Below are 23,349 nucleotides of genomic sequence, written 5' to 3'. Positions count from 1 at the left end.
GGCCAGTCCTCTGATCCTTTTGATATTGCGCTTTTCACATTCCTCCTTCCTCCAAGTAAGTATTTGTGAAGGGAATGCTCTGCTGTTCCACAAGGACCTTCTGACCTTGTGCTTCACTTCTCATTAGGAGACTATCACTTACATGACTGGCTGCAAAGCTGCCCAAAGCACCAGCACTGAGCAACAAAAACAGCGTGGAGTGACACTTTTTCTTTCCATGGATCCTACCTCAGAAGACTCACATCACTGTTTCAGTGAGATCCATTCCATGGAGCTGGACATCCAGAAAACAACCTGCTGCTCTCCAAGGGACCTGGCAGCAGGATGAGCTCAGCCCCTAAAACTTAAGGAAGTGCTGTTCCTTGAACTCCTGCACCCGTGCGTTTTCTCTCTGCCACTGATTCATTCTCAAGCATCAGAAGGAGACTTCTCTACACCTCAATTTCCCATGTGAAAAAAGGTTATTGTAAAAAAACGCCTCCAACATTACGGTACCATCTGCTGTGTGGCACATGGAGGTTGTTAACTTCTCTGTAACAGCATAGGCTTTTTAGGATTTTTCAACAGAAGGAACTAGAGAAAAAAAGAGGTCTCACTCTAAGAGTTGGGCTGTGCCATTTGGATCACATGTGGAGTAGCACACACATTTTGACGTGAATGCAATCTTACACCAAACTTCAGTTATAAAATAATATAGTAATCTATCGGTAGAGCAAACACTGAAATACATTGGAACACTCATGCGTTTATCTAAAGCCAAGGAACACCCTGCAGCATCAGCAAGGATGACCAAGAAATGGAGACCAAGAAACAGGTTCTTTCATTTTCCTCTACTGGAGAGAGACCTTGGAGAAATCCAAAATAACTGGGATGAGGAATTAATACCCTAGGTATTCTAGCTTTTATTGCTCTGATATTTTTCTCTATTTGTGGCACCCAGTTCCCTCTGCATCTCCAAGCACATCTCTTGTGCAGCACAACAAAGCAACCTGCTTGCCAGGGAAGCATGGCTAGCATTTCAGGTGGTCTGACATGAATTTGCTGGGTCCACGCTGTCACTTCATCATGGAGCTAAACAAAGCGACTGTTTCAGGCACACCCTTTGGGATGCTGCACCACTCAGTAAAATCTAAGGAAATATTGGAGGAGACCCAGGAATGGGGTACATTTCTTTCAAGGCCTGTGGTGGGTGCAGCTCATGCTAGGAAGCTTCTCCTTCAGATCTAGCTGCACTGAGCAACTCCCCACCCACACAGCCTTGTGCAGGCGAGCATTTCCCACTCCACAGCATCCCACGCATCCCTCCCTGCCTGCAAACAGATCTGACAACACCTGAGCTGCTCCCTGCAGTCAGCTTCACATTGGGGGGAACACACAAAAGGTCTAGAGAAGCTCTTCATGCTTTGATAGCTAAATAAAATAACCTTATTTCAGAATAACCTTCAAATCTGATGCAGAATTTCTTGTCCACCGAGACTGTGAGCAGAAACATCCTTCTAGAATGATGTGTAAGCACTGTTAAAAGGCAGCAGAGCGTACTTCTACTGACAGCAGTGGCTGATGCCTGCCAGAGGTTGGGCAGTGCCAGGATTCCCCTTGTCCTGTCACTGACCCACAGTAACGACCACTTTGCTCTGAATGCCCCCATTTCCCTGCTCCAGTGCTGCTCCTAAATGCAGGGTGTGATGGAAAGGAAGGAATAAACCTCCAGTGCAACAGAACTGTGCAAACCTCAAAGTGAAGGGAGACTCAGTTTTGTCTTCCCAACACAAAGAGCAAAAGAAGGAGAATATAAATTTCACTATGTTTGCAAGATCCTCCTCTCCAAATCACATCCCAGAGAGCTCTCTGGCCATGATGCTGGAGTGACTGGGGGAACTCTCAAGGACAACAGGAACAGAGCTCCAATGATCTGCGTTTTCAAGGTGACACACTGAACTTCCCATCTGTTTCACTTCTGCAGTGCCGTCCTTGTCTGAATGTCTTTTGCCTCTGCCCAGGGAATCTCAGTTGAGACAGCATTCTTTTTATAATACAATCTCGCTGTTAAAAACCGTCACCATGTCCTGTGCTCTTGTCAGGTGCCTTTAAACAAGTCATGCTGTACACGCTGTGCTGTCGATTGCAAACTCCCCAACCATGGTTTGCTCACCTTTTCAGTCTCTGCAGATAGAACTGGACAGGGCTTTCAACACCAAGCACTGCCTCCTGAGATCTCTGCCTGCCAGCTCCCATGCATGTGCAAGCAGGGACACAGTGCTCAGTCCCAGCTGCACAAAAAGAGACCTAAACTTTGAGATATCTTTCCTGTAGTGCAGTTCCCTGTCAGAGCTTCCTTCACATAAAACAGGCAACAATGGTGAGGATGACAAATAGAGTTACAGATTCCAAAATAGGCAGCTGTAGTTCTGGTAACTTCCAGGTCCCCAGCTGCAGACCACCCTGTGCCATAAAAATTAACTGGTTTGCTGACACAGAGCGATTTGAGCGTGTTTGAATGCTGGCCATCCTGCTTTTGAGTAACTCTGCTGACCAGGAAAAGCAGGCTTTTATACCCACCAACAAGCCCAGACTGCTTCTTTCCCCTAAACCCTTCAGTCTGAGCTATTCTCCTGTAATGCCACGTGCTGTCCTTCAGTATGTTGTCTCATTATGTGAAACCCCCAAGACAGGTGATGATTTCCGTTGTACCTGCTCCTCTGTTCATGGGAATGTAACCCAGTACACAGAAATCTGTCACTGTGAACTTCAAGGGCACGTGACCCAGATGTGTGTTTTGATTAACAGTCATTACACATATCTGTCACATATCACATATCTGATTAACAGTCATTACCCAAAGGATCAAGGAAAGTCCTTGAGTCGAGACATGACATCAGCCAGACTCCGGTTTATAGAAGCACGGTCTGTCTGCACTGTCCCCGACGAGGCTATTATTGAAAAGGCAGAGGCATGGGATGCTATATACAGATGGGACAGAATTGATTAAAGAGGAAGATCCAGAACACTTAATGAAGTACTATGCAAAGCACCACACGGAAGAAGCTGCCTCCTTTCAGTTTGTATTCACATCACTCTCAGGACAGGGCATGGCCTGGGTGGAAAATGATGTGTGAACACCTTCAGAGCCAAGCAGGGATGCAGCCCAGTTACTGCGGTCTCTAGGAATTGCCTGGGTTGCTTGCAAAGCAAAGCCACTCATGGCTGAAGTGTTGTTTGCATTTCAAACCTTACCTCTGAATGCATGATGTTGGTCTTACAGCAACTCTGAGCCAGAAGAAGAAAACAGGTGTCAGGAGAGAAAAGGTGAGGACAGAACCTCATAAGATAATGGTAAAAGAATGCTTAGCACTTCGGGCAGGTGCTCTTGTTTATTTGTCCTGTAAGCTGATAGCGTTTGATGAGATTTCCTTTGAAAGGGCTAAAAGCTGAGCCTTCTCACTGTATGCAATTAACTCAACAAGGCTGCTACCCCAGGACAGCCTGGTAAGATTCAGATGAGATGCTGGAATTCCTTTAATTGCACCTCCCATTCCCATGCCACTCACTGCAGTTAAAATGAAGCACCACTATGGGCAGTCTGAAACTGCCCAGGACTGCAAAAGTAGCTGCTGCAGCGCCCTGCAAAGCGAGGTGGGCAGGCCCATTAATCCCCTCCCAGGGAGTGCAGTCCAGAACATCCTTGGAAAGGCCCTCCTCATGGGGACATCCCCAAGGCTCTTATTGCCTGAATACAGTCTGTTCCTCCTGCTTGGGCCTGCTCATTGCCCCAGCTCTGCCTCCCACAAAAGCCAAGGCAGGAACAAGAGCTGCAGGGAAATGGCCCACAGATGAAATGAAGGAAAATGGGAAAGTCCACCACATGGCTAATAAACGACATTAAGCATGTAGCTGTATTGTTTCAAAGCACTAAATCAAGCATCCTGCTGGGTGTAGGGCTCACCAACTGGGTGTATCCCTCTGCCTCCAACCTGACACCTTATGCAGAAGGGACTTTTGGTACAGCAGCACCATTATTTTTTTTTTTTTACCAGATCCCAACATATCCTGGTTCACCCAATGGACTGGGAGGTGTCAAATTCAGCACTGTCTCTGATTCTCACTTACACCCAGTTCTTTCTGCACTACTTGGGGGGAGCTGAGAATCTTACAAAGGCCAAGTAGTTCGCTGCAAACTGTAGACCTCTACAGTGGTCTCAGCACTCTGCTTTCATTCACTTCCTATCCCTCTCTGCTCTCCCTTCCATCTGTAGCTCATGACTCTGCTTCTCCGCCTCATCAAGAAGGCATCGCTACCCTGCCCATACACCCCCACAAACAGAAACAGCTTCAATTATAGTGGCCCTATTCAAGCATCACATCATTTCCCACCCCCTTGCTACCTTCTTGTGGGACTTTGCTTCATTGAATAAGGCGTACGCTCTCCAGGGCAGGGACTGTCTCTCTCTATGGACTGAAACATGCCTAATGATCTCAGCTGGATGCTAATTCTCATGCAAAGAGAATAAAGAAAGTCCCTCCCACTCCAGACTTAATGACGGAGAAATTGCTACAGAAGCTGTGATTTGAGGTCAAGATGGCAAGGAAAGGGTGGCAGAGAAAGGAAGCCATGAGAGCTTTGCTTTCTATGTGGATCAGAGCTGGAAGCTTCCTCCCAGTACAGAAATTGCATAGCATGTCACAGAAGTGTGCAAAACCAGAGAGGATAAGAATGGACAAATGATGTCAGGCAGTGTCCTCTTGTCCCCACAGACTCCTACTGCAGGAGTTTAGGGACAGAGTATGTAGAGCAGGGAATGCACTACAAGTTTCTCTGAACTATGCTCTCCTCTGACTGACCTACTTGCTCCAAGCAAAACTGAGCTCTCAAACTGCCTTTTCATGCAGCATGCAGGCAGGACGTCGTGCAGAAGCGATGCTAACCACCAACCATGGGAGCTGTGCTGTGACCAGGGGATAAATCACAGTGTGTGATGGGCCAGCAGACCCACATGAGAAGTCATAGAAGCATTTAAGTTGGAAAAGCCCTTTAAGATTAATCCAACCATCAATCTAACACTACCAAGTCCACTACTAAACCATACCCCTAACTGTTACATTCACAGCATAAAGCCTCAGGAGGAAAAAGCCATGGGTGGGCAGCACAGCTCAGCTCTCCAAGAATCAGTGAGCCAGGATGACACCTAAGAGACAGGCCTACGTCCCAGATGGAGATGCTACACTGTCATCTCACCAAAACAGGTCTCAGAGGGCACAGTGCACCCCCCCACCCATGTCCCTGGGTTACTGTCCATTGTAAAGAAAAACGTGTGCCGGCCAGGAGGAAAAACAGAGTTTGCACGTAAAAATCCCTTTCTAAACCTCATCTCCAAGGAAAAAATACATACCTAAAAAAAGAAGAAAAGAAGAAAGAAAGAAAATCTGAGAATCTGAGGAAGTTCTGCTTATGCAGAGTGAGATGGCTTTGTGCCCTCTGCAGAAATCATCACTCCTGACACTGTTCTCTCCTGGTCCTAGATAAAGAACGAGCGTACTCTGCTCCAATGACTCTTTCAAGGAAACCTGTTTCATCTTGTCTCTCATGCCCCTTGCTGTGCTTGCCAACTTTTTCTCCAGGCCCTGCCAGTTCCTCAATTTAGCTCCTTCTCCCCGCTTCATGTTGTTTTTCCTTTCTCAGTTCTTCTTTTCAAGCTACCATAAAATCACAGCCCAGTCTAATGTGATTTCAAGGGAGCACAGGCTGAGAGAAGCAGCTGAGAGAAAGGAATCAGGTTACAGAAGAAGGACAATTTCTGTATCAGTTGTTGAATATTCAAGGACAAAGCTAGCTGGACCGCAGTTACAGAAGGGACATCAGGCCAAGTGACTCTCCAGCAACACAGTCACATTTCAGACAGGTGTGACTAACATTTGGAAGCCAGGACACCAGCCACGGGGCAAGCAGGTCCTGCAGCTCTGCTGCTCCAGGCTGCTTACTCCCCATAGCATCTGGTTGCTGCAAACGGCTCTTTTCCTCAAAAACCAGAGCCCTATTTTTGCTCTGTGTAGATCCATTCTATGCATACTCCCCTTCCAAAACTCACCCCAGCTCCTGTAGAAGCAGATCCAAGAGGAAGTATCAAAAACAAGGCTTACTGTGTTCATGACATACTTGCTCTGACCTCCCGTTCCCAGCCACAAGGAGTTCCCTTTCCCCACTCCTATGTTTTGGCTCACAAGTACCCCGTGCAGCTGCCTGGGAGCTGCCACTGCCACCTGCCATTTGAGATCATCAGATGGCTAAACCATTTCCAGCTAACTGCAGGCCAGAGAACAACCACAGAACCCTGACAACAAAGCTCTCTTTGCATGAAGATGGACATAAAACGTCCCAACTACCATCAGCTCCACACCACCAGCATATGCCCAAGGCTGCTGACCAAGCTCACTCCTGTGCCCACAGTGCAGCAGGCGTGATTTTTCCATAGTTTGAGGAGCTGTTGTATTTGGCATATATTTGGGACCTGTCTCAGCAACACGGCTGCAAAATGGCCGCAGCGAAGCAAAGCGGTGCTGGGGAAGGCTGGCCTGCTGTATGCAATACAGCTGTATGACTGCAAAGCCCTACCTACCCCCTCACTTGTGACCCTAACACATCTCCCACCAGCACAACAGGCTGAAGACTCAGGCACCCAAGACGTGCATGGGAGGAGGCAGAGAGAAGCGGAGCTCTGCCACAGCCCTGTGTGGAGGCTCAGGCCTGCTCACATACACTTTGTGTCATGGGTGATCATACAGCAGCCCCTCACTGACAGCCTCATCACATGAAGCCAGGGTGAGGAGCCCTGCCCTGACACCATAAGCTCTGTCTCCATCTCCCAGCACCTCTACTGGGATGTAACAGACCAAGTATTCAGCATTTAGCATCAAGGCACAGAGAGGTTTGTGATGCATATTGCCTGTGGTCCCCCGCGGCTGCTGAATTTGGAGAAACGTGCCATTTCACTGCACACTTACTGCAGGCAGATTTCACGCCAGCCTTTAAGGGAGATGGCAGGATGGCTTCATCTGAGGGTGCGGGAAATAAATAGAACCAATATCTACTGAAAAAACTTTTCTGAAAATAAACTAAAAGCGTCAAAATCTAAAGTGAATTTCTGCAACCACATCGTTTCGCTTAGAAACTTTTTTTCCATCAGTAAGCTAACAAAATATTTTGCTTTACCCTTATCTGATTCATTTTATTTCAACTTCTATTTCCCAGTCCTCATTCTGATGCTTCAGTTATAGCGCAGAATTTATCACCGTATGAAAAGCAAATCAAAGCATTCTGATGACACCACATGTAAATGTTTTGGTTGTCCCTCAACCCGTTTGCCCTCAGGATGCTGAAGAATTTTGTGTTTTTGTCCCAACTAAGGTGGGAGAAAGGAGCAAAAGCTGCTCCCCCGGTGCTGGCTGTGAACCCCAGATCACAAACCCCGGCCTCTACCACCACACTGACTTCCCTCTCACGCACCTTAAATATCCTGAACTCTCCTGTGAGGAGATCTAAAGCCTTCAGCTCAGATAAATCAACCGCCTTAAAAATAATTCAGCCCATCAAGTGACAACTCTTGGTACAGCTCAGAGCCTATATCTTTCAAATTTGACACAATAGTGCTTTCCCTTTGACTTGGAAGAATCAATTTAACGAGGTTCAGAGCACAGATTAGTACTGGAGTCAAACACATGCTTCCTGGCCTGGCCACAAATCCATGTCTGTGCTGAGACGTCAGCCTCTGGGTACCTGAAGAGCAGCTCCATTAGCTGATGGGTTTGTGATGAAGACAGCCGCATCCGCACTCCTCTCAATGAGCTGCAGCTGTGTGGCTGCTCCAAGCCTGCATCCCCCAGGCACATCCAGGCAGAATTCCTACTTCTCATTGATCCAAGCCACTTCCACACCTGCGCACCCCAGAATAGCCTCTTCTGATGCTCTGGCAGAGGGCAAAGCTCCTACTGACTGAGATCGCTCAGGGATGTCCCTGCAGTCTGGCTACCCCAACCAGAGCAAGGAGAGCTCCCTGCTTTTGGAAAGCTGTCATTAGAGTCTGCTAACAACAGGAGCCCCAGTGCTGGTGGAGACCCCTGGAAAGGGAGGCCTAGATGCAGCTTCTGTGGCCGTGAACTATGTTAGAAAGATTTTCTCTGATTAAGGGTGAGGAATTGCACGTTACAACACAAGCACCTTGGCTCACCACAGTAAACATCCTTCCCTACCTGCGAGGGCTCTGGGCTACCGAACCCTGCATCGAGATTGGATGACAAAATGGGAGCTTTCTCCAACAGCTGGCACAAAATAAATGCAGAATTGAGCCACCTCTGCCAGCAGAAGGCCAGAAAACAGATCTGTGAAAGAATTTACAGAAGCCACTTCCTTAATTACTTGCTTTAGGTCTGATTTTTGAGTGGCCCTGTGAGGATCCAGGAGTTGGGCTTATCCTTATGGGATCCCTTCCAACTCTACTGTACACTATAGGGTAGTCTATGAATTATGAATGCTGACTTACCCCACACTGCCTGAGATCTGCAGGCTTCTTGAGCGCCATATTGACACTAATGGGTGCAGTCACCATCCCCATTTAGGATCTGACTGGGGATGTTAGTTAACTCTGGGGCTTTGCTCTCTGAAATGCCTCCAAAAAACAGCACTTTTCCTCTCCTGAATCCAGCTGTCCAGGTTTTCATCTTTTACTGAGCTCCAAATTTTAGAGGCAAAGCCCCAGCTTTTTGTTCATCTTTGCTGATAACAAACTCCCCATGTTTTCTGCACAATAAACAGCCTATAAATAAAATGCCGACATGGATGTCACACAGAAAATATCTGGAGGGGATTAGTGTATGTTCTAGATAATAAATGGAGCTGGTTGAATTATTCATAGTGAATAAATCAGCCGTTATCTGGTTTGGGAGCAGACCCTGAAACTTGTGAAGCTCCTGGGATACGTTCAGGGTGGAAGTAACTCATTTATTTCATTAGACCTTCTGTGCTGCTCATGATTTGTCCCACACGTAACACACGACCGCTGCTATTCCTCAGTGGCCTCATGGATTTTTTCTCAAGACAGTGACAAACATTGGCTCCAGGAGGGCTGATGCCTTTCTCTGCCTACCCAACTGCACCACCATGGGAACGTGATTGGCTACATGGGGAACACTCCCTCTCCTAATGCTTGGGCACACAGGGCCAGGCTCAGGTGGCCGATTTTGAATGCCAAGGAGTTGAGAGATAAGAGTGCTGTGAGCAAATGAGTATTTGTGGAGCTGTTATAAATGCACCGCCAGCCCCAGTGAGGAGCTGTGCCGAGCCGCCACTCAGGCATGCAAACCAGTGGCCAGAAAAAGCACCAGGACCCTTCATACTCATTTCCCAGCACTTTACATTTCTATAGCATAGATCTTTATCGGGGACCCAAACCTGACCTTGCTCATTACATGAACGTGTTTCCTATGCTGCACACCATGCAGGCCAAGAGTTGTGCTTGGCCCCTGGCAGATCGCTGCTGCGCACTGTAGACTCTGCAATCCACCCCAGCCGGGGTGCATCTGGGCTGTTGCCTCCTAAACAGATGATTTGTGAAGCGTGTTTAAGTCCTTTCAGTTGAGAAGCGCTGTGCAACTGCTGGAGTATTATCAGGGAAGGAGGGGGAGGTAACAGATTCCCTTTACCTATAGGCTTATCTTGCGCTCCAGAGCACAACATTCAAGCATCTTAAAAAGCGAGCCATTTTCATTTCATTTCCTTCCTACTTATTCCAAAGCAGCTGAAGCTAAGTATAATCAAGACTTAAGTGTTCCTCAGAGCCAGACAATTATTACCGGTCTCGCTTTCCCCATCTATTAAGAAGAAATGAAGATATTAACCCGAGCCTTGCAGCCTGACACCAGGGCTGTCACTCAGGGCTTCCCACAGTGGCTCCCATGCTTGCTGCCTTCCCACAAACCCAACTCGCTCCTCAGGACGCATCTCCACTTCAGAGTGAGATGCCACTAAATGCCAAAGGGCTCTCAGTGAGGCTTAGCCCAGTAGAACCCAGCTCACCTCTTGGAGATCTTTGCCCTTACTGCTGGGACAGCTCAGCCAATCACAAACAGCTGCCAACTCACCGCACGCAGTGGCACCCATGGGGATTTTGCTCCAAGAGCCACTCTTCAGCCTCTCTACCACCTGCAGCTCCAAGCGGGGAGGAAGCAATGAGGGCAGCCCCTGCCTCACCACCCCATGCAGAAAACCCCACTGAGCACCCACGGATGAGGACAAAGAGCCCCGGCCCCCCAGGGCTGCAGCCCCCTCCTCACCGCTGCCCCATGTCAGCTTTAACTTTGGCAGCCCGACCTTCCCTTCCGGCTCCTCGGGGTTTCATGAAAGGAGTCAGTGGGGAGTTCTCTTCATTCACGCTGTGCTTATACTTTTAAATTATAAAGTGTGTCAAATGAGGATTTAATTTATAGTTAACAAGACAACGTTTGTAAATTAATTATTCATCATCTGATAACGAATAAACATTTCCCCTGTTCTTCCCCCACCCCTCCTCCCTTCTTCCCAGGGTTTCACGAATGCATCATACATGCAAATCTATTAAATCTATTCTGCAATACTCTAGACACGGAAAAATATGTTCTTCATCCTCAATTTCGTTAGCGTGTTGCATGGTAACTACTGCAGCCAGGCACAGCATTATGAATTTAATCGTGCGTAGCTTCTCCTTCCTAAAGAGGGGAGGGAGAGAATATTCAACACGTGCATTTGGACATATCAACCTCCTCGGGTACCAGTCTCCCCCTCAGTGGGGGAGGTAAGAAAATAATTTGCTGCAATAGTGGAGGCAGGAGCTCAGTGCTACCCCATGGAAATCGCACGCACTTCAGAAGCAGCAGAACCTGGCAATCCTGGTGAATGGCAGAGCACTGTTTTGCTCTTTTTGTCTTTGGTATCATTAAGACCAATGTGGTCTTTTATCAAATTTGGCTACAGAATCGCACACACAGGGGCATCTTCTCTGCTTTTAACACCCTTACATGCACCACAGAGGAGTCTCTCCAGCACAGAACTAACTCTACCTTCACTACCTCTAAGCCTGAGCACCTGAAGACACCAAGGCAAGCCCCTGGCTGAGCAGCACATGTCCTTCCACTTGATCAGGAGGCTGCTGCAGTGCACCATGTTCTCTACCTAAAGTCCTTGAGCCTCACACTTGGTTTTGCTCAAGAAAAAAAGTACATTGTAACTCAGACCTCTGGGAGGAACTGGAGAGCAGGAATTTCTCCATTGTCAAGCTGGGAACAGAAGCAGTTTTTTAGTCCCACTCATGCTGACCCTCACAGACACTTCATGGGCTTCCTCAGGACTGAAAGGCACTCAGCTCCGACCTTTTTCAAATGCTTTATTTCTACAGAACCATTTCCTGAGCGTTAAGCATCCCTAAAGGAAGGCGATTCAGAGCTCTAGGTGCCCTTGACACCAGTTAAAGCCATAATCTATAGAGATAATGCCATTACTAAACAAAACCAGGAGCAAATACCTTCAGCAAACAACCAGTCAGTGACAAATTTGAACCCAAAGCCCCATCCTTATATCCCCAACTACCACAGCCCTCCCTGGCATCTCTGCCTGCAAATAGACTTAAAAAAAGCAAAGCAGGTTTTTGCACCAGGCTTAGTGACATGCCAAGGACGCCTAACACCGTCTGTGTTAATGAGAATCTAATTGGGCATCCAAATCTGTGGCACAGCCTAGAAAGCTAAGCACTGTGGGTGATAACTCATTTGGCTTGAGGTGCTGCTGGCTGGCACCCAGCAGCAGCAGGCAGCACTGGAAGAGCTCACAGCCATGTGCCTTTCCCCAAAGGCATCTTCTCAATACCGTGGGAAGCCCAGGTGCCTCAAACACAACAGGTTCAGGGGAAGAGAAGCCACGTGTACCCCTTTGGAAATCCTACCCCACTCAGCAAATGGAGCACGAAGCACTGGGTACAGATAGAAATGGCTTATCCTCAAACCTGTTCATCTCAGCCCTACTCTGTAGGGTTGCATCCTTCTGTAGGCCACAAGCTCCTAAACCCCATTGCTATTATTTAACCGTCTCTTTGCTTTCTTTCTGGTGGCTGCCCCAGAGCTGGCAGTGCTTAGAAAGTCCTTTTCACAGAGAGAAGAGAATGTAAAATATGCTCAAGTACCTAAATAGGAAACAAGACTGCCATTCTGATCTACAAGAGATACCAGGAAATCACTTTACATTTCTTCCCCTTCCAAACCTGTCTGTGTTCCGCTGACTCCTGAATGTTAATGTTATTTATGACAAGTGATTGATGAGAAGGATGCAGAATTCACACCCGGCCACAGGGCATTTTCAAATCACCTATTCATTTTTAAGGACCGGAATCAGTTTTGCATCCTGACATGATTTATCATTTGGAGGTTGAGCAGCAGCTACGCAGGACCAGCTTCCAAGCACTGACAGAGCATCACCAGGCAGAAGGCAGCAGTGAGTGGTTAACCCTGTGAGGAGCGAGAAAAAGATCACAGGACACCAATAGGCAAACTATGTTGTCTTCCTGGAGCCTCCTCCTCTGCCAGCACATCAGATGCTCCTGCAGCCTTCAGATGTACAGGTCTAACCTAATAGCCACAGACACAGAGCTGTATTTCTGAAAGCAAAACTAGGCGTTTACCTTCTATACAGTTTGGCCTCATGCACGAGAAATGTTTACACCCAAGATGCTGTCATTGCAATGCACCTGAAAGAGATTAATGCAACATTTCCCCTCCAGTAGGCCTTTCAGCTCGCATGAGGCTCTGTGTCTGGAGCAGGCACCACAGACACACAGGCAGAGCAGCTAAAGGAAATCTCACCATGGTTCTCAGGAGAGATCCAGATCTGAGATTCTGGTTCCCTTCCCATGGAAATGTGCATTCCCTCAAGTTGTGGACGGGAAAAAGAAAAAGGAAAGATCGGGTATATGGGACAGGCCTGACAGCTGAGAGAAGGCAGAGCTTCCTTTACAGAAGCAGCTCTAAAAATGGGAATGATACATGCCTAGTAAAGACAGCCTGGATCATACATTTGATGCCAGCCTGCCAATGAAGCAGCCAAAGTTCAGCTGTGACACTGTGGCAGCCTTGTTACAGCCCTTTTCTTGTTCTTCAGAAGTTCCAGGTGGGTGCAGCCTCTCTCCTAAGCCAGGAGAAGAATTCAGCAGTGCAGATGGCAGAAGGCTGCCAACCAAGGTGACAAGTCTAGCTGTCCTCAGGACATTTAGTATCAGCCCAGCATCTCAGGAAGGTTGGTTAAGCTCAAGTTTGAATCAGGGAAGTTGCTTCAGAGGATGGGGCAGGAGACATGCCCATAAAAAAAGTCTAATTGGGGATGTCATGTGGAGGTGTCTTCAGATCTCTGGTCACTGCTGGGAGGAAGTCCTGTGACCCCTTCAAGGGGCAAGGATGGGCAGGGAGCATGGAGACGGCTGTTTTATCTGCCTGATTTCACAATGTACTGCATAACTGAACGTGCCTGAAGCCCCAGTATTTGCTGCCAGACTATTAGCCCAGTGGATCAAAAACCACTGAAGGACTGGGATGGACGTGCACACTTCTCACATATGCATCACCATGGCGTAAGCTTTGTTTCTTAGGAAACCAGACTAACAGTGCCTAGTGCCTCTGCTTTGGGGAAGAGCTGAACTCTGAGTGAGTTCTTCTGAGCCACTCTCTGCTCCCCACCCAGTGTGGTCACGCAGATCTCCAAGAGATCTATAAAGAGGTAAAGGAAACAGATGAAGAGGAAAGAGGAAACATGAGGAAATGTACTGTGGCTTCGTTTGATTTCCTTGGCACACCTTCAGGCAGGTCAAAGCAGATGTGTGCTGGCAGCCAGGGGTGGCCGCCATACAGCCTGTGTTAGGCACCAAGGGCTGTGGCTCTTTTTCGGGGTACCAGACCCACAAATACAAGGACTGAAAGGGCTGCTTTGAAATGATTTTTGGATCGAAACTTGTCCTACATCTACAGTGCCATTTCTCCATCCTCTGAAGACTTTCCTCAATGAAAATTTTCTACTTGTACCCATCCTGAGAACTCTTTTTTCCCCACCCCCTTGTTTTTGGGGCAGGGGGCTTATTTCTGCTTCATTCTGCATGGAGAGAGACAAAAAAAGAGTCAGACTGTCCTGGCTCTCTCCCTTGTCCTCTCTGTCGCATAGCCCCTTGTCTTTCAAAGTCTGGCAGAAGATGAAAAATGACTTCACACTGAAAACAATAATGAAGGCTTCCTGTGAAAAATAATCAACACTTGCTCTCCAGTGCATAGCCTGGAGGTTCTGCAGAGCAAGGAGCATCTCTATTGAGTGTTTCCAGAGCTCCCAATGCAGCAGAGGCTTGAACCATGAGCAGAACCCATCACAGTGATGGTGGCATTATCTAAGACAGCAGAAGCAGAGCGTTGCACATGAGGCCTTCCCCTCCTGCTTCCCCCTCCCAGCATCACAGGCTTCGTGGACACCCAAATTTCTTGTCAGATATGGCAACAGTTTCTCCCTCTCTCATCTACTACAGCATAAGATCAAACAGAGCAGTGCTGTTCACCCAAAGCATCCTGGTGCCCATGGAGGAAGGAAAAGGCACCAGGCAGAGATATCCATTCACACGTGACTGGTGGAGATGAGAAAGCTTGTGAAGATGGCAGGATCACTGAGCTCACCTTGCTCCTGACCAGGAATAGTGGTCAGAGCACCGCTTCCCAAGGAAATCAAACAAACCCATCTGTTAGAATCACAGAAACGTTTAAAGTCGGAAAAAACCTCTAAGATCAACTGATCCGATCATCAGCCCATCCCCACCATGCCCACTAACCACGTTCCTCAGTGCCGCAGCTACTTCTTCCTGCATACCCCCAGGGACAAGTGACTCCACCACCTCTCTGGGCAGCCTGTTCCAGTGCCTCACCACTGTTCCAGAAAATAAGTTTTTCCAACCTGAACCTTCCCTGGCACAAATTGACGCCATTAGCTATTACAGTTACCTGGGAGAAGAGGCCAACCTGCACCTTGCACAGTCTCCTTTCAGGGAGTTGTAGAGAACAACGAGGTCTGCTCTGATCCTCCTGTTCTCCAGACTAAATCCCAGTTCCCTCAGCCACTCCCCTTGTGCCCCAGACCCTTCACATCTCCACTGCTTTTCTTTAGACACACTGCAGGGCTCAATGCCTTTCTTGTAATGACACCAGCAGGTCACAAGCCAGCAGTGAGGGCCAGCTGCCTCCCACATCCCATGCCCTCGGTTGCAGTGCTCAGCTCCTACAGCAGCAATACCACTCACCATTTGGATGACAGACACAGGCCCAATGCTGTTCACATAGATATCCACATCGATAAATGTGGGCTTGACTGTAAAGAAAATAAAACAAGTGTAAGAGGGGCCAGAATCACTAGTGAAGGACTAGGGGGAGGTGTAGGCATGCAGCAGGGAGAAGAGAGCGGCTCCATCCGACCAAAAAGCCCAACTACAGCAGCCTCATTCTTTTAATGGAAAACCTGGGCTAGGTCACCACCCACTGCCAGGCTGCCCACGAGAGCTCAGGGACACTTACTGCCAATATCAGGCCTCAGCTTGTTGTCATAGTTCTTCAGCAGCAAGTTGAGGATCTGCGTGGCATCTGTCTCCTGTGCCTTGGGGGTGAGGACCCAGGTTTTATTGATGCTGAGGTAATCATAATCATACTCCTCTGTGCTCTCACACCTGGAGCAGAGACAAAAGAAACATCACTGTGAAATCTCTGTTGTCCTCAGTGGGAGTGGGGGCACAGCTGGGTTTCAGAGGCACTAAAGGGGAGGAGGAGGAGGAGGATGATGATCGGGGATCTCCTCTCAGCAGTACTGCAGAGATGACACACCTCTGCTCATTGCAGGGTCCCAGGAGCTTCAGCTGGGCTCATGGCTGCTGACACCTGGAGTGGGCATCTTTAGGGGAAGACAACAGTGACCAAACAGCATATGGGGCAAAAAAAAAAAAAAAAAAAGCATTTATAAAGAAAACACTTCAGAGATGAGGTCCTAAAGCTACCAAGCAGGCAGCACACGAGCCTGGCTCACCAGGCACACAGCCATCTGCCCTGCACAGATCCTGGGAAATTAAAGCCTTATGCAAACTCCTTTGACCTCGGGCCATGATCTGCCACAACCCATTCCCTGCCCACCAACCCTTCCTCTCCACTTAAAGATGGGAAAAGTGGAATATCTTTCAGTTTCAAGCCAGCATTTGTCCTCCTTTGGATACATTGCACCGAGCAGCAGTTTCTCCCCATTGCTATCAAAAATGCCCTTTCTAAACATGTCGTACCTCCCCTTTTCCTAAAGGAGTTTTCCTACCCCCATCTAATTAAATTAGGCCCACGTGGTCACAGGGAAAGAACAAACCACCCACCACCACTCTGGGCAGCTCAATCACGACGCTGTCCTTACAGAATACACAGCCATACAGGTGAGAGGATGCCGAGAGATCCTACATCCCACCCCGCTCATCATCTGCCGTGTCAGCACTGCGGTGCCAGGCAGGGACTCAGCAGGAGCTGCCTGCTGCTGACACCTCCCAGCTGGAGCCCACAGCTCCGAGGTGTGAGCGGGCACCTCCCTGCACGGCTGCCTTCAGAGCCAGGCAGATGATGAGGGGAAAAAAAGTGTTACGCTGACGTGTTGCCATTCATTTATTAGAAGCTCCTCTTTTAAACCCCTGATGAAAGTTGCTTTCACAGCCACTCTGACTCCTTGGCGTCTCCTCAGCTTTCAGGTGCTGGAAAGCCTCTCCCAGCAGGGCTGGGCTGTGTGCGGCTGCCTGCCTGCCTCTGCACGTTAGGTGCTGCTACATCAGCTCCTTGTTCCCTGTCTGATTGTGCGCTGCGCTTCCTAACGAGGCTTAAGGAGTCTTAAGCAGGGCTGTCAGGTTGTGCTTCCCTACCCAAGCTGCAGCAGTGCCAACTCGCTGCCTTTCAACTGCAGCCCAGGGGCAGCTCTGCAGTCCTAGGGTTGCACCCACCCCAAACCTGGCTCCTGGGGACAGGAGGGACATGGAGGGATATTTCTCTGCCCACAGCCCAGCAGGGGAGAGTGAGCCCAGCTGCTTTCTTTGCTGCCTTCAGTGGAGTGGGAACATAGCAAAATCTCATGTCAGTGTTCCCTTGACCCTGCTGGGACCCATCCCTGGATACATCACCCACTGGCACTCAGCCCTCCTGCATCCCCTTGCAACCCAGCTCTTGAATCTCTAGGGCAGTGGCTAAGCTCTAAATGTCCCCATGGGCTAAACCAGGCCAAGCTGCATACCCTGACCTCAGCTTTCTGGCTTTCCCCATTTTGCACTGTTGCTGAACACCCTGTGATTTGTGGTAGGAGCCACTTCCATATTACAGATGCAGTGACACTACCAAAAATATTTTTTTCCTTTTTTTTTCTTCTTCTCTTTTTTTTTTTTTTTTCTTTTTTTCCCTAATGCAGCTAATCCTGGGCTACTAAACCACACTAAGCCATTTTAGTATAAGCAAGCCAGCTTTTGCTGGAGAAAATATGCTTTCGGTGAATGCATGTAAGAAACACAGAGCAGCTCTTCACGGCCAGATATGACTCTGGTGCCGCTCTAGAGCCCCCGCCCCAGTGGCCCCAGTGGCCCCAGTTCAAACCACGAGGGAAGAGCTCAGGAGCTATTGCAGAGGACAGGAGCTAAGGGATGGAGGCTGTGCATGTCCCACTCCAGCTGCAGATGGGAATGTCACACCGCAAACCTGCAGCAATGCCCAATGCTCCTGTGCACAGTGCTGTCCCTGTGTCTCTGTCTCCTCACACAACACGGCTTTGGCTGGGTGACAGGGGAAAGCCAGCTCCCATATGTCTCCGTGCAGCCAGGAGGAAAGGCAGAGCCACATTTCCTCACCTCTGCTTGTGGAAATGTCAAAACAGCCACCTCACAGCACTGCTGCTCACAGCCACAGGGTGCAGCTGGGAGCGCAGAGATGAGGACAGCAGCACAGGAGGGCGTGGGGACACCGCAGGGCAAAGCTGGGGACCTGCAGGGAGTCCTGCTCTGAGCAGGCAGCATGGCTGGGAAGTGTCCTGTCTGATTGCCCACGTGTACAGATGGGATTGGACAACCCTCCTTGGGCAACCCTGGGCATTACTGCAGGACACTGCCAGTTGTTTCCCTCCCTTATTCTGCTTTACTTGAGCAGGCACCTGTTTTGCTGAAGTTCCCAAGCATACTGATGGGCAGATTAAAAGCAGGGCCAGCTAAGTAGTTCCCAGCAGGTGCGTTCCCAGGTTGCTGAGTATTTGCTGCCCTTCTGCCCCTTTGCTGGGGATCTCAGCTCTGTCCTGCCCTGGTGCTCCCCATGGGCTGGGGAACCGCAGGGAGACCAGCAGAACTGAGTGCTTCTCCCAGCTCTGCCATGACCCTGTTCAGCAGCCTTGGGTGCGCTGACAAAATCTGGGGCTGCTAGCATTTCACACTAAAAGCTGCCACCACTGGAGTGCTGATGCCTGCCCTGCACACCATCCCCAGTCCTGAAGCAGAGATGTCCAGAAAAAGGTGGCTGACCCCAGGCTGTGAGTGTCCCACCCCTCTGAGAACGCAGCTCAGTGCCTCGCCTGCACCACAGGAACAGACAGCAACACAGTGCAAGGACATTTCACCTGGATGAAACAACACTGCGCTCAATCCCAATTACTGCATGCTAATGTGTCCTTGTCACCCATCCCAGTGCTTCCAAGGGCTTGTAGGCATGGGAACATTCAGGGAAATTAATCTAAATTAGAAGTAGGCAGAGAATTTAGGGACAGGGGGCTCACTGTACTCGAACAGTACTCGATCTGTTGCACCTGTCATTGTACCTCTCCTTGCACAGCACACCCACTGAAGCCTGCACTGTCGGTGCCAGCTTTCTGGATGTGTAACACTGTGCTGGATACACTTCCAGGGCTCTGAGCTGGATGCCTGGTCCCAGCCAGGCATTGCCATGGGAAATGCTGATGGGGAAATGGCCTGGGGAGTGCTGAGTCACAGCACAGAACATCCAGCCCACCCTGCACCAGGGTCTTACAGTACTTGCTGAGACGAGAGCTTGTACACACTGCATCTGATCTGAGCTCATCACCCGGACACCCCCTGTAAACATAGGGCCGCCTGCAGCCAGAAAAATGCAGTGAGTGCAGGATGAGACCCAGAGGTACGGCTTGCTGCTTTACTCCTCCTTCTCCCATAGTCTTCCTCTGTTACTCCATCACCCTCACACCAAGCACAGCCACTTCTTGCAGCTCAGTGAAGAAGTAGGTACTGGCAGCAGGCAGAAGGGAACCTGGGCCAGCCATAGGGTACAGCTTCTCAATCGAGGGCACATGAATACATAACTTAACATCACCTCCATGCAATTTTGCAGCCTGTCCTCTCCAAGCATAGCACGACAGGAACCGCGATCACCACGGGTCCCTTTCAGCCCTGAACACCCAATTAGAGCCTGGGTGCCAGGCATGAGCTGTGGGGCTGCTCTCTCAGTCTCCGTGCTGGCATGGCCGGGCTATGGAGGACAGCAGCAGGGACCGACCTGCCCACCCTGAGACCAGGGAGTCTGGCAGAGGAGACCATCAGTAGCAGGATTCGTGCTCCCTGCCCCTGACTGCATTTGTAATGGGATTTGATCGGCTTTAAGGCGGCTTATTCTGTCAATTAGCTTCAGCCAGTGAAATCCCTCTTTTCTCGAGCCCCGGGGGCAACAATCTGCTGACATGTTCCTCCCCGATCTAGCCATTAAACTCACCAGAGGGGATAGCGATTGTTAAAACGGTAATAATGACTAAATAAATAAATAAATAAATGAAATTAAAAAGGAAGAAGAGAAAAAAAAAAAAAAAAAAGAAAAAGAAACTTGAAAAGCCCTCGTGCGCGGGGCCTTTCACTGCTGTTTACAGAAAGGCGCTACGAAGCGCCGGCACTGGGGTAGAGCCGTGCCCGCGGCCCCCGCCTCCGCTGCCCCTTCGCCCCGATCCGCGCAGCACCGCGCTCCAGGACCGACACCGGGGCCAACCTGTGGAGCGGGGCAGGGCCCGAGCCGTACCCTCCCGACAGGTGCCGAGGGACGGGGGGCAGCGGAGGGGCCCCGCGCTGCTTTCCGCCCCGCGCAGCTCCGGGTGGAAATGCTCCGGTGATGCGCGGAGCGGCCGGGAGGTGCCGAGCTTCCTTCGGTCGCCCCCTCCAGAGCTCAGCCCTCGGCGGAATTCGGCCGGAGAGGGGATGGCGATGTGGGGAACGGGGCGTCCCCTCGATTCGGGGCGTCCAAAATGGGGACCCGAAGCGCAAAGGCACCGCGCGGGCACGAAGCGGCGGGACGCGGAGCCTCGAGGCGGGCTGCCAGGAGCCGCGGGGGCACGGCGGTGCCCAGACCCCCCGCTGAAGCCGCCCCGCAACTCCAGCCTCCTCCTCGCCCATCACTCCGACGGGAGACTGAGGCAGCGGGCGTCCGGCCGGCGGGGTGCTTACCTGGCAGAACGCAGCGCCGGCCCTAGGGCCAGGCAGAGCAGCAGGACCATCGCGGGCATCTCGGCGAGGCGAGGGCCGGCTCCGGGCTTGGGGGGAGCGGCGGCGGCGGCGGGACCCCCCCGATACCCGCTGCGCCGCGCTCCAGCCCCGCCGCCTCCCGCCCGGCTCCGCGCCGCCGGGGAGGCAGGGGAAAGTTGGGCATCTCTTCTGCGAGTCGGCGGCGGGCGGAGGAGGGGCTCCGCGCAGGGTCCTAGCTCCCCGCGAGGGGCCGCCTCCCGCCCCCAGAGGGCCGGGCGGCAGCGGGGGGGCTCCTCGGAGAGCCCCCGTCACACAGCTGTCGGCACCGCGCCCCGGGAGCCCACAGCGGCAGCTGGCAGCGGGCTGGTTCTGCCCCTCTGCGGAACGGGGGGGTGGCGAGATCCTCGCCTTATTGCTTTTAGTGCATAGAGATTTCTTCTTCTCCATTTATTTTAGTGTTTTATTTTATTTTATTTTTAGAGCGGGTCATCGTCATAAAAAAAAGGAAAACAAAAACGCAAGGCATATGGTGTTACAGTGGGTCCTCTTCCACCTGTTGGGCTGCTGCCCTGTGAAAACAAGCTGTGAGATGCATGAGGGGCTGAGGTTTTTGTTCTGCTGCTCCTCGCTCCTGCTCTCCTGGTTTGCCAAGCATCTCGGGTATTATTTTTGCTGCTGGCATTCTCCTTGTAAACAGGAGTAACAGATTCCTTCTTGGCACATTGTAGGTCCAAGTTACTGGGAATCAACTTTGTAACAGCTACATGCAAGAAAAATAATTATCCTTCATTAGTGGTAACAGCTCATGACACGCAGGAGCCTATTCCTCAAAGGGCCTGATCCTGACTCTTGCAGAGATCACAGAATCACAGGGTGGCTTAAGTTGGAAAGGATCTCAAAGCCCACCCAGTTCCAACCCTCTGCCATGCCTCCCACCAGCTCAGGATGCCCAAGGCCCCATCAACCTGGCCTTGAACACCTCCAGGGATGGGGTGCCCACAGCTTCTCGGGCATCAGTGCCAGTGCCTCACCGCCCTCTGGTAAGACCACAAATTGGAATTTGATGCCATCTGATGAACTGCCACCGTGGGCAATGAGTTCCCTCAGCTCTGCCATAGCCTTTCCCTCCCAGACACAGGAAAATCTCTTCTTCCTTCCCCACTGGTAGCATGTTGGTAACCACTATTTCACTGACTCAGTTTGGCAGGACAGGGGTGTGTCATTTCCCTGTGCTCACTCCATGTCTTCCAGCCAGGACCAGTCTCAATGGAGATGAGAGGGGCTACAGGAGCACAGCAGTAAATAACAGCAGGGCACCCAGGAGATTTTGCAAGGCTCTTCCTACGCAGGCTCTCCCTTGCTGATTCTTGCAGTGATCACCTCAACCCTCAAGCATGAGATCTGAGCAGCATCAAAGCCATAGGAGGCAGCTGCAAGCATCGCAGCTCCAAGATGGAATTTCCTTGTAACTGAGCAGCTGCAGCTGATGTTGCTTTTAGTGCATGCACAGAAGCCACTCTGGGATGATGGATTTATAGGAAGCACATGTCAAAAGAGTAAATAATGAAAATCAAAGCAACAGCGAAGGTGAAAAGAGCTCTTTCAACTTCAAAGCAAGGCACCAGATTGCCCCAGAAGTCCTTCAGGGACCCAGATGAAGCTGAAGTAGGGAAAAACGCAACAGGAGGATGCAGCTGTTGAGTAGTTGTGGGCTTGAACAGATCACAGAAAATCCAGGGGTTCATGCATGTGCTCTCAGCTCCCCCTCAAGACGCAGGATGTGAAGTGGTACGTGTGGAAATTCATAGCACCAATTTGTTTGACCATCTCTTCTGCTACATGAGAATGGAGACCTGGGGCAGCACGGTGCCCACAGAGCTGGGGATGGCCTGAGCAGAGGCTGGGGAGAAGAGCGTGCTGCTGTTTTGGGGACATATGCCCTTTCAGGTGGTTGTATGCACTGGGAGCACTGAGCAGCTGCCTGTCCTGCTCTTCTTCATCTGTGGTGGTTTCTTCATTCAATTGCTCTATTACTTGTGCCTAAGGTAGGGATGAAGCATGCTGATGCTGTGCATAGGAGAGGAAGGAGAGAGCACTGCCTTTCCAACACCTGATTTACCAACAGTGCAGGCTCAAGCAGGAAGAAGCCTCTTCAAATTCACAGTGAATGGTTTTGAACAGAAAAGAAACAACGCTCAGACTGAATGCTGAGAAGCACAAAATGTCCTGCACCAGCGAGTTGGGAGGAAACAATCCCTGTTCTCCACTTAGAAGAGACATTTGTTTTGAGGTCTTCTGTTGTGGGATTATCCGAACTTAAACAGAAGATGAAATGTTTCATTCAAGTAGCTTTTCGTCCCTTCTGGTATTATGGTTTAGCTGGCAAACTGATAAAACCAATTATTTACAGAGTCCTCACGAACACAGAGCCCAGGGGACTCTGCTGCCACAATGAATGAGGCTTTGCTCGTGCTCTCCTCACTGCCTGCGCAGGGGCTGCAGAAACAGCGCTGGGAGAAGCAGAGGCAGCTCCAGCCCTGTGCCTGGTCTCCTACGATGCAGAGCTAGCGGGATTCTCGTGGGAGCCGCCCCATAACCCCGTGCAGAGCCCTGTGCAAATCTAGGCACACGTGCAGCACCTTCTGAATTGCGCCGGTCTCCCTCCGAATCTCCTTTGCAGTGTCAGCCGCGCAATCTGTGCTGCGGCGCAGGGGAGGCGGAAGGCAAAGCGCTCCGCTCCGCAGCGCTCGGGGCGCGGGCAGCACCATGGACAGCGGCCGCTCCTCTGGGCTGCGCTGAT

The 23,349-nt window shown here is 50.4% G+C and overlaps 1 protein-coding gene across 1 annotated transcript in view; it reads right to left on the bottom strand.

Annotated features, from left to right (window-relative positions):
• Positions 1–20,590, bottom strand: part of LOC122182896 (gamma-aminobutyric acid receptor subunit gamma-4) — a 30,601-nt gene extending 10,011 nt beyond the window's left edge. Inside the window, exons 1-3 of the mRNA XM_042876545.1 lie at positions 20,532–20,590; positions 15,604–15,752; positions 15,333–15,400 (exon numbers count right to left, since the gene is read on the bottom strand). Coding sequence (XP_042732479.1) covers positions 15,333–15,400; positions 15,604–15,752; positions 20,532–20,590 — 276 coding nt within the window. The remainder of the gene's footprint in view (positions 1–15,332; positions 15,401–15,603; positions 15,753–20,531) is intronic.
• Positions 20,591–23,349: the final 2,759 nt, after the last annotated feature.

The sequence above is a fragment of the Lagopus leucura genome, unplaced genomic scaffold (assembly GCF_019238085.1).
Source record: "Lagopus leucura isolate 7727_CA_CO unplaced genomic scaffold, USGS_WTPT01 Super-Scaffold_100016, whole genome shotgun sequence".
Lineage (NCBI taxonomy): Eukaryota > Metazoa > Chordata > Aves > Galliformes > Phasianidae > Lagopus > Lagopus leucura.
The sequence above is the reverse complement of the archived record's forward strand: the minus strand, read 5'-3'. Positions and strand labels throughout refer to the sequence as shown.